At 37.6% G+C, this 11,822-nt stretch overlaps 1 protein-coding gene across 1 annotated transcript; it reads left to right on the top strand.

Moving 5' to 3' along the window:
* Nucleotides 1-2,553, top strand: LOC137736507 (chitinase-like protein 2). The gene is made up of 3 exons (XM_068475770.2): nt 1-512; nt 1,210-1,369; nt 1,915-2,553. Exons 1-3 carry the CDS (start codon nt 122-124, stop codon nt 2,324-2,326), a joined length of 963 nt encoding a protein of 320 aa, XP_068331871.2. The 5' UTR covers nt 1-121; the 3' UTR covers nt 2,327-2,553.
* The last annotated feature ends 9,269 nt before the right edge of the window (nt 2,554-11,822 follow it).

The following is an 11,822-nucleotide window of genomic DNA, read 5'->3' as shown; positions in this document are numbered from 1 at the left end:
ACACTCATTTTCTTTCCTCTTCACTCCCCCCAACCATTAATATTCTGAATTCCATATATAAAATCTCATTCCATTTCCCCCTTCATCATCCCACCACACAAAATTAATCAAAGCAAAAAAAATGGAGAAAAAATGGCTTCTGCTATTCTCAATGGCAGCTGCAACGCTGCTAGCGGTCGACGTTGCGAATGGTCAAGAGGAGTCAGCGGTGAAGCCGTTGGTGAAGATAGTGAAGGGCAAGAAGGTGTGTGACAAAGGGTGGGAGTGTAAGGGATGGTCTGTTTATTGTTGTAACCAGACAATTTCTGACTACTTCCAAGCTTACCAATTTGAGGACCTTTTTTCCAAGCGTAACTCGCCCGTGGCGCACGCCGTGGGGTTCTGGGATTACCACTCTTTCATCACAGCGGCCGCTGAGTACCAGCCTCATGGATTTGGTACCACAGGTGGCAAGCTCCAGGGGATGAAGGAAGTTACTGCTTTTCTTGGCCATGTTGGCAGTAAAACTTCATGTGAGTTATAAAATTTTTCTTTCTAGGGTTTTTTTGGGTTGATTTGGTTGGAATTTCTTTAGGATCTCTTTTTCTCTATACCACTAAAGGAGGGCATCAGGCACCAATCTACATGATCTGGTACCAAATTCCAATATACTATATGTGGATCGAGTGCTAATTTATAATACTTGATATCAAATATCAACAATCTACTGTATTTGGTACCGAGTACCAATTTACAGTATTTTGTACATTGTCGAGTACTTATTTATAATACTTGATATAAGATGATAACGTTAACATATTGACCAAATATCAACAATCTCAGGTATTGTAGATTGGTGTGCAGTGCCAAACAATCTTTTCTCGTCATTCAAGTATTCAACTTGTACTTGCTTTGAAATGGATTTGATTAGGGTTATGTAAAATTTTTTTTGTTTAAAATCCCCATAATCGTAATTAGGAAGAGTTGAATAATTTGGAATTTGGGGTTCTATACAACGGAATTGACACCTTATTTTGTTCCTAATTAGCTTCTCACAACGCAGGATAAAAACTATACAAATCTAGGAATGTTGAGTGTTGTTGCTGGAGTTTATGACTCCAAAATGCTTTTCCTTGAAGTGCTTTTGAAGCTTAGATTTACAAGGATTTTATGCAGTCTTATATATAATGAAACAAAGATGAAGTGATGATAATTTGTTTCAATTGTCAGGTGGCTATGGGGTTGCTACAGGAGGACCAACGGCTTGGGGTCTATGTTACAACAAGGAAATGAGCCCTAGCCAGTTATACTGTGATGACTACTACAAATACACTTATCCCTGCTCTCCTGGAGCTTCATACCATGGCCGTGGTGCCTTGCCGCTCTATTGGTATAAACAATCCACCTAATTCCCAAATTTTTTCATATCCAGAATTTTGAGCTGTTATTAGCACTAAAAAATAGTCATCATACATTCTTTTCTAATGAAAAGAATAAGGAATGTATGATAACTACTATGGAGTGTTTATAACAAAAATATGAGTTAGCTTCTTTCGTAGAATCGTTCATTCTTCATTCTCATTCTTGCAAATCACAGTTTGAGATTACATAAATTATTCATAAAAAACACAAAGAAAAATTACTATACATGTAATTGTGAAACTTGCATTGACAAGAGGTTTGGAATGCTATTTCTAGAGGAAGGGATTCAAGTATATTGTTAATAACAATTCTCGACTTTCTAATTTTCAAAATTCAGAACTGTTATTGGTACTTTAAAATACTAAAATAGTCATCACATAGACTCTTACTGAAAAATTGGAATGGAAAGGTGTCAAACAACTATTTTAACAATTCAGCATCACTTTCTACTTTATGATTTTGTTTCAATATTTCTTTTAGTTTTCATTTACTTTTGGGTGATTTTGAACTTAGGAACTACAACTATGGAGAAACGGGTGATGCCTTAAAGGTGGACTTACTAAACCATCCAGAATACATAGAACAAAATGCAACCCTAGCCTTCCAGGCTGCAATCTGGAGGTGGATGACACCAGTGAAGAAGAAAATCCCTTCAGCCCACGACGTCTTCGTAGGCAAATGGAAGCCAACCAAGAACGACACTTTGTCCAAAAGGGTTCCTGGCTTTGGCACCACCATGAATGTGCTCTACGGAGACCAAGTCTGTGGCCAAGGTGACGTTGACTCCATGAACAACATCATCTCCCATTACCTGTATTACGTTGACAAAGTCGGTGTCGGCCGTGAAGAGGCTGGCCCTCATGATGTGCTCAGCTGCGCTGAGCAGAAGGCTTTTCAACCTTCATCATCTTCTTCTTCTTCTTAAGGTTTTTATTCGATTTGTTTCAAGACATACGGATTGAAGACGAAGCAAAATGAAGACAATATATTTTTCAAGTTTATCTTTGTGTGATGTTGCAGTAAGCCCTGCATTTTATTATTTGGTGCAAATTTTGTGATTTGTGGTTTACAAGTTCTGAATATTACCTGCATCTTTGCAATTTGAATTGTATGAAACTGTGTTATTGTTGGATAATATTGTTTGGACCCAAATTTACACCATCGGCCCTTGCAATCAAGGCCATTAAGTGAGCATAGCTCCCAACCGTTGGATGGAAAAGTAAAGATAATTTTGTTATTGTTAAAGGATAATATTATGATTTTTATCATAATAATTATCTTTTAATATGAATTATCTGCATCTTCTTAAACCAGATAAATATGATGCAAATTATATCCCAAGTAAGCAGTACAGTTCAAATTGATTTGGAATGTCTGACGGCACTTGGAAGCTAAAAATGAATTTGAAATTCATTTGATCAGGATGCATGCATGGATGGGTTTAAAGGTGATGGAATTATGATGATGTGATAAACCTAGGATTTGATGGTCTTGGATAATGATGAGATAAGAAACCTAGATAGGCTAGTTCTTTTTGCATGGTGATGGAAGTTATTAGATGGGTTTAAAGGTTTCTAATGGAGGTTTTTGATGAGATAAGAAGCCAGGTGGGCTAGGTTTCTGATGTGATAAAGCCTAGATAGGCTTTATTTTGTTTGAAAAGTCACGAAATCTAAAGGATATGCCTTGGCATTTGCACATATCAATTTCAGTTCCGCGAGTTAGAGTTGTAGTTGGACTTTACAAAGTTATCAGGCCATGTCAAGCAAAAGATAGCCACTATAAATACAGAGTCGCATGCAACATTGAAAGCCCTCTCCAATTCAACACACAAACTGTCTTGCGCAAATTCTCGTTTTACGCGAAACCTCTCAACAACCTTGAGATTTTTATTTTCCTTTTTTAGCCAACACATTTTCAGTTTGGATAAACAACATTGTGAAGGCAACCAGCGAATATCTTCAGTTTGGATAAACATCACTGTTGCCGTAGAATCAGCCGACCTTAGAGCACCTTCAGTTTGGATAAACAGCATTGCGTTGAGGCTGACTGGTTATCCATCTAAGTCTTTGTCGTGAAGGATTTTTGAATCCTTATTGGAAGAGGTTATCTCATTAGTATTCTCGGCAAAATGAGGTGTTACAGGTTACTACATTCGGCACATTGAAAGCTGAATTTGATATTAAACTTTGCAGAACCAGCCTTGTCTTTAGGCTCTAAAACCCAAAGGCCAAGATGTGTTCCTTCCTCAGCCGCAGTCGCAAGATCAAGAAGTTAGCAGCGCGCCCAACGCGACATCAACAAATTTTACTCCCTAGCCGAGCTCAGCCGACGAGTTGGCACGCCCCGCACACAACCGAACAACGTAGTTAGCTTATTAATTACTCGGCCTATGCACCACGTAGGCTTGGTAGTTTTTAGGGTCAACAAGTGTAATATACTCGAAACTCTTCAATCCCATTTTTGGTTAGAGCCTTGTACATGTATATATATCTGTGTGTATATATATAATTAACACTTAATAGTTCTCATCACATAAATTTGGTTTTTCAATTGTACAAGATTGTTCTGCACCTTGGATTTTTATTTTTATTTTTTATTTTTTGACAAATGATATTATCTACACTATGTTTTTTGAACAAACGGTATTTTCTACACTATGGGGAAGAGGTGGACTTGGCCTCACAATGAGATAGCAATAATATGGTCCAAATTGTCACATCTCGACTCGGGCCCTTACCATATCCCGGGTTCGACTCCACTGTAGCACGATATTGTTCGCTTTGGGCCCCAACCACGCCCTCACGGTTTTGTTTCTGGGAACTTACACGAGAACCTCCCAGTGGGTCACCCATCCTGGTATTACTTTCATGCGAACTCGCTTAACTTCGGAGTTTTGATGAATTCCGAAGCCAGTGAGCTCCCAAAAGACCTTGTGCTAGGTAGAGATGGGAATATACATATAAGGCTTACATGATCCACTCATCTAGGCGATGTGGGATGTTACAATCCACCTCCCTTAGGGGCCCGACGCCCTCGTCGGCACACTTCCGACTAGGGATTGGCTCTGATACCAAATTGTCACATCCCGGGCTCGACTTCACCGTAGCACGATATTGTCCGTTTTGGGCCCTGGCCACGCCCTCACGGTTTTGTTTCTGGGAACTCACACGATAACTTCTTAGGGGGTCATCAAAATGTCACATCCCGGCTCGGGTCCCTACCATATCCCAGGCTCGACTCCACCGTAACACGATATTGTCCGTTTTTTACCCCAACCACGCCCTCACGGTTTTGTTTCTGCGAACTCACACGAGAACTTCCCAGTGGGTCACCCATCCTGGGATTGCTTTCACGCAAACTCGCTTAACTTCAAAGTTTTGATGAACTCTGAAGCCAGTGAGCTCTCAAAAGGCCTCGTGCTAGGTAGAGATGAAAATATACATATAAGGCTTACAAGATCCACTTCCCTGGGCGATGTGGGATGTTACACAAATTCTCTTTTGGCAAGAATCGAACCTAAGACCTCTCACTTATAAGTGAAGAAGAATACCACTAGACCTTAGTACTAAGTGATTGCACCCTGGAATTTAAATGCACAAAACATTGATCAAAATAGGCATTTAGGTTTAGGTGCATTGTTTTACAATTTTGTTTTTTGAACAAAAGATATTATCTACATTAAGGGGTGGGTGAGTAGGCTAAGCCTTACACTAGGCTAGTCATAACAATGCGGTTCAAATTCGCCTTTGACGAGAATCGAACTTAGGACCTCTCACTTATAAGTGAATAAGAATACCACTAAACCATAGTACTAAGTGGCATCCTACTAGATTGAACATGCATAACATTACGGATCAGGTTTATTGATATTCATACTTAATTTTAAGTTAAAGGTCTTGAATTCGATTTTTATATGCAAGCATTACATATCACCGACACTCACATCTCACATTTATCTTCACAATTAGGATATGTCAATGATTTTTTTTTTTTTTTGGTCAAACGATATATTTAGTTAAATTAGCCACCGATGAAGTTTGAACTCATGCTGTCATGCCAGAACTCAATACCTTTCCACCACTGTGATATGTCAATGATTTCATTTTCTCTTTAAACATGGTATTAGATGGGGTCCATATTTGTGAGTGAGGACGAATCAATTTTTTTCACTTAACACAAATAAACAAGACTCTGACTTTTAAACTCATTCTCAACTCAGTGACTAACCAATAACATTAAAGACACCTGGACTAATAAAATGATGCCAGGATGGCATGATCTCAATATTTGGAAGAGAAGTGCAACTAGACTAATAACCAGTTATTGAAAATTTGCATTCTTATCTATCTATATATAAAATCAATGGAAAAAGGTGAATAGTGATTTTGGTGTCAGCAAGTTTTAACAAAAATATTTGGACAAAAATGCCCCAAGACAAAAAAAAACAAAGGCATCCCAAAATAATGTATCAAATAAGGCAGGGGCATTTTCGTCATTTTAATAGTATTTTTTTAATAATTAATTATTTTGTGGTTTGGTTTTTCTTTGTTTTTTTTTTAAATTAGTACCTCACAATAGGTTAGTAATAATGTGATTCAATTTCTCTATTTTTAAACACGTTCAAAACATCTTAAAAGGCGTGTAATGCCGGTTATAAAAAATGTCATTCACACGCGGATAATACATATGATTAAATTAGTTGTCAAATGATTTTTTTTTTTTTAACAAACGATATTATCTACATTAAGGGGGAGAATGTCGGTTTAGCCTCATAATGGGTTAGCAATAATGTGATTTAATAAGTTGTTTATTAAATATTATTTTCTCTATTTTTAAACACGTTCAAAACATCTTAAGATGCATGTAATGCCGATTATAAAAAAGGTCTTTCGCACTCGGATAATAATGTGATTAAATTACATTAAATTAGTTGTCAAATGTTTTTTTTTTTTTTTAAACAAACGATATTATCTACACTAAGGGGGAGAGAGTGAGCTTAGCCTCACAATAGGCTAGCAATAATGTGATTCATTCAATTGTTTATTAAATATTATTTTCTTTATTTTTAAACATGTTCAAAACGTCTTAAGAGTCGTGTAATGCCGGTTATAAAAAAAAGTCTTTCGCACGCGGATAATAATGTGACTAAATTAGTTGTCAAATGATTGTTTATTTTATTTATTTTTAAGCAAATGATATTATCTACACTAAGGGGGGGAGGGGGTGGGCTTAGCCTCATAATGGGCTAGCAATAATGTGATTCAATCAATTGTTTATTAAATATTATTTTCTCTATTCTTAATGTAAATTCTATAGAGACCGATTTTATTATGTGAATTCAGCTACTTTAATTAGTTTATGAGTGGTTTCTTCTAGCATGATCTAAGATTATTCATTTACTTCAAATATTTGACTTTCCTTTTGTCCATTTATGCATATAAATACATCTAAAACATATAAGTCGCTCGTAGCACGCATTGATTCAAAAAATGCCTTTGTCATTTTAATTAGTTTTTTTGTGCTTTTTTTTTTGTTTTTAATTAGTACCTCACAATGGGCTAGTAATAATGTGATTCAATTTTTCTATTTCAAAACACGTTCAAAATATCTTAAGAGACGTGTACCGGTTATAAAAAAGGTATTTCTAGTAATGTGATTAAATTAGTTGTCAAATGATTTTTTTATTTTTTAACAAACGATATTATTTACACTAAGGGAGATAAGGGTGGGCTTATGTCACATCCCGGCCCGGGGTGGATCACTTCCCGAGCCCACTCCACCACCCTAGCACGATATTGTCCGCTTTGGGCTTACCATTCCCTCACGGTTTTGTTTTTGGGAATTTTGTTTTTGGGAACTCACGAGCAACTTCCCAGTGGGTCACCCATCATGCGATTGCTCTAGCCTCCTTCTCGCTTAACTTCGGAGTTCCTACGGAACCCGAAGCCAGTGAGCTCCCAAAAGGCCTCGTTCTAGGTAGGGATGAGAATATACATATAAGGATCACTCCCCTAGGTGATGTGGGATGTCACAGCTTATCCTCACAATGGGTTAGCAATAATGTGATTCAATCAGTTGTTTATTAAATATTATTTTCTCTATTTTTTCTCTATTTTTAAACATGTTCAAAACATCTTAAGAGGCGTGTAATGCCTGTTATAAAAAAGGTCTTTCGCACGCGGATAATAATGTGATTAAATTAGTTGTCAAATGATTATTTTTTTATTTTAACAAATGATATTATCTACACTAAAGGGGAGATGGTGGGCTTAGCCTCACAATGGGCTAGCAATAATGACACACCCTGACCTGGATTGTTTACTAGGACTTCGAATCGAGCTGTGCTGGCCATCACCTGGAAGGTGACGAAGTCATAAAGTATAGTGATGTGGAAAATGTGAATAAATTTAAACCTAACAATATCTAAAGACAAGATTGCATTGTGAGCGGGAATGAACCCATTTCACACACGACGTCAGAGCATAAGTAAAGTACAATAGTGTGGGTAAAAATCATACCCTCACAGGTAGCCACCTATATTGAGATTCGTAAAGAATCCTCGTCGATACGAACTTTTAGCAGCTAAAACCTGGAGGGGCGCAAAAACAGAAAATGTGAGTGAGCAAAAACAAAGCTTTTGAAAACGCATTTCTCTTTCTAAACATATTAACCCCTCACTGTAAAACCAGTATAATTTTCCCAGAAAATACCAATACATACATATTTAAAAATCTTGTTAAAAAAATAGTGTAAATCAAAGTATATGGCATGTCAAGTATCTCAACGGTAAATATGTAAGTCAGGTGATATAAATCAATGTAAAAATGATATGCTAGCTAGAGTCAACTAATGTGACATGTACGGTTGAACCTATTGCTCATCAATCCAGCCAAAGTCACCTAATGTGACATGTACGACTCTAAACTTGCATACGAGTTGGAACCACCTAATGTGGTTTGTACGACAGACTGGGTGTAAATAAGTACGCTCAAGTGCTACGATCACGAAGGTTGTGCGACGAATCGCAGGTCACCTACGAGTCAGAACGACCTAATATGTGAAGGGAAATCTATGAGATTCATGTGGGATTTCTAGTGACTAGCATGCATATACAATTCAAAATTTATATACGAAAGCAACGGAAGCATGTCATACATTTTATCAAAGCTATAGTCATGCAAATCCCCTTCAAGATGCATAGGTTTATATAAGATGCATCAAAACAAAATTTATAAGAAGAACAAACTAGAGGTTTAGTTTTATACCTCTTGATCTAGTTCTTAGACCAAGGATGGACCACCTCCAAGATCTTTGCTCCTCAAACTCCTTGAGCCTAGCCTCCCTCCTTGCTTCCTCCACTTTGTATAGTAAGTGCTCCTAGGTTCTCTTCAAGTTTCCAAAGATATGAAAACCTCTAAAGATCCTCATCCACTTTGTAATGAGAAAGATGAAGGAATAACCAAAAGGGTGTATAGATGATTAGTTAAATCACCCCCTTGGTGGCCGGCCCTTTGTGTTCAAGAGAGAGAGCTTTTCTTTTTCTCTTTTGTTGTTTTAGAACACATCAAAAACCCTCATTAATCTTTCACTATAATGTTCCTTTTATTACATAAAGAAACAAGTCAACAATTGACCTTCTCTCTCCCTCTCTTTGGCCGGCCATATGTGTTTGGTTTGGGCTTTGGGCTTTTAATTATTTCAAGTCATCCAATGCTTGAATAAAAGCCCAATGGGTTTTGGCCCAATGGGCCTAATTAAACCCGAACGTTTCTATAAGCCCAAAACGATCTTTATCGCTTTTATGATTTCTTTAGACTTTCTAAATTAATCAAAACACTTAATTAATCCAATTAATTATTTCCTTAATCCATTAGTTACTCACTACAAGAGTGTATTGGTGAACAATCTTTTAGGTTCTAATTAGCAAGGCAGTGAGGTGATTGGCACCAATCCAATTGATTATCCAATCACTTAGTGAATTAAAACTTACTTTTAATTCACCTTCCTTTTGATGACTACATTTAATTATCTAGAAGAACTCACAAGCCATGAGTGACATCTAACCATATATCATGGCTACCCAAGCTAATGTAGAAGTTTATTCGGAGAACCTATTCAGTTGGAATTACAATGTAATTCGATCCTTCTCTAAAACAATACTCTCAATCACATCACTAGGGTATGGATTTATAATGTCAAACCCCTAATGTGATTATTCCTTCTTATACGATTCAATTGAGACGTATAGGAACGCTTTCCTTTATTACGCTCGATACTTCGGCCGAAGATTCCCGAATCATATCTTAGAGTATTCATCCTTTCTTATCGAGGATTAGAGATTCCTTGTTGCGCATTCACTTGCCTTCATGGCTAAGTGGCTTAACCCCAACGATGCCTTGGACACTCGCGTATGGAATGACTTTAACATAATCAAAGATTAAGTACTTAACCACAAGACAACGACGATGCCTCAGGTCAAAGGATTACTTACATTATTCCAACCATTAGAGTTACTTGCTTGACATGTGAGTAGACCTCCATGCAAGTACTCTCGTTCGATTGTGTTCAGTGAACTCATTCCCTTAATGAGCACCTACATGCTTGTCTTAGTGTCGCTACACGAATGGGATGAGACTTTTCATCCTTCCAATTGAAGCAGACATAGTATGTACCGGTCTATGGATTGTCAGTATCCCTCCGACAATCCTTATGACCAAGAACCTTTTTGGACATGATGGTTATGAGAAGAAGGTCTCTGTAATCTAACATCATTAGGTTACTTCTTCCATCGATCCATTGTCCATGGATTCACTATTTAGGACATATTTTGTTCATTGAGATAGTCCTAATTAGTATCTTTGCCTTCCGATGTATAAGAGTCATATATACATCAATTCATTGTCCTGAAAGGTTTCTTCCAAAGATTGACTTTCAGGGCATATTTCCAACAATATGGTCTGTACAACAGGCTAACATCTGCCTTGGATCTAAGGTGAGCATGCGGTGTGGAAGGTGAACGATCACATGAAGGCTAGGCCCTGGCCTCGGACGGGGCACTAACATCGGGGTGTAGGACAATGAGCTCTACGTGCATCAACTCATAACCAACTACCATGCAACCATACCATCAATATATACTCTCCTAAACTTACTTGGGCCTTTGCAGCATCATGTAATATTATGTAAAGCTATACTAATGCATATGTTAAAACATAAAGCAAATATGACATGGCATTTTAAACGAAATTCCATTTAAAATAGTTTATGGGAAACTTATATATATATATATATATATATATATATATATATATATATATATAGAAAACCAAAAGCCCACTCACCGAAGGTCCGCGCCACACTCCCTAGCATGAATATTGAGATGTCTCGAACAATCGACGCCTAGAACAATTATTAAACTACATCTCAGAATTCTTATCGATAAAATACATAATTTACATAAAACACATCCCTTCGTAAATCGATCCGGAAGGTCCGCATCACGGATTTCCGATCCATTACTTCCAAAGGTCCACATTATGCTTTTAGAACAACATCCTAAAGTTTCATTACGATCCAACGGTTAGATCTTTGCTAATTTCTAAAACCAAGTGGGGGTTAACATTTTATTTTACGAACTTACAAATCCAATTCGGGAAGATCCCTACCTCGGATTCCCAATCCGTAAGTTCCTATGGTCCTCTAATATTACGTACTATAATGTATTAAAGTTAGGTGACGATCCAATGGTTGGATCGTCGATTCATATAATGACCTATTAACGTATCGTAAATAATTTTGGTTCTAACGATCAACCTACGTTATACAATTATCAGAACTGAACTCAAGGCATCTAATCTAGCCACGCGCCGCCGCATGCACCACCGCTGGTGGTGGTTGGCCGTCCCGACTCGTCAAAAAATTCAACTATTTCTAAAAATTCTCAAAGTTCACAAAAATGAAGATCTCAGTGAGTGGAGCAACTTTCATACACGTGACTAAGGCCAATTTGGCCGGGAAAAGCCTCAATTTCTCTAAAACTCGTTGGAACCCTAGAATTTGGGTGTTCTTGATTCGTCCTCAAATCAACTCCGACGCTCCAACCACTGATTGGGCTTTGATCCTTACCTCTTGTGGAGTATTTTGGTGGTGGTATTTGAAGGAAAATATTTCAAGATTGGTGGATCTCAGGCAATGGCTTCCGCGGCACCCACGGGTATTTCTTCGTGAATCTCAACCAATCTATGTCGATTCTAGCTAGAAATGGATGTTGGGGTTATGGTGATGAGGTTTGGTGGTTGTGAATGGGTGAAAATTGCTTGAAAATTGGATGAGTATTTCTGGAAAATTCCACCGGTTCGACACCGGGTTGTTATGGGTGTACAGGTCGAATTGGTTGGGTGCTCTCCACCTTCCTCATT

This window comes from Pyrus communis, chromosome 13 (assembly GCF_041283825.1).
Source record: "Pyrus communis isolate YQ-2024b chromosome 13, ASM4128382v1, whole genome shotgun sequence".
NCBI lineage: Eukaryota > Viridiplantae > Streptophyta > Magnoliopsida > Rosales > Rosaceae > Pyrus > Pyrus communis.
The sequence above is the reverse complement of the archived record's forward strand: the minus strand, read 5'-3'. Positions and strand labels throughout refer to the sequence as shown.

Coding starts and splice junctions, on each gene's coding strand:
- LOC137736507 (XM_068475770.2), top strand. CDS start 122: ATGGAGAAAAAATGGCTTCTGCTATTCTCAATGGCAGCTGCAACGCTG. Junction 513..1,209: donor TGTTGGCAGTAAAACTTCAT/GTGAGTTATAAA, acceptor TTCAATTGTCAG/GTGGCTATGGGGTTGCTACA. Junction 1,370..1,914: donor GGTGCCTTGCCGCTCTATTG/GTATAAACAATC, acceptor TTTTGAACTTAG/GAACTACAACTATGGAGAAA.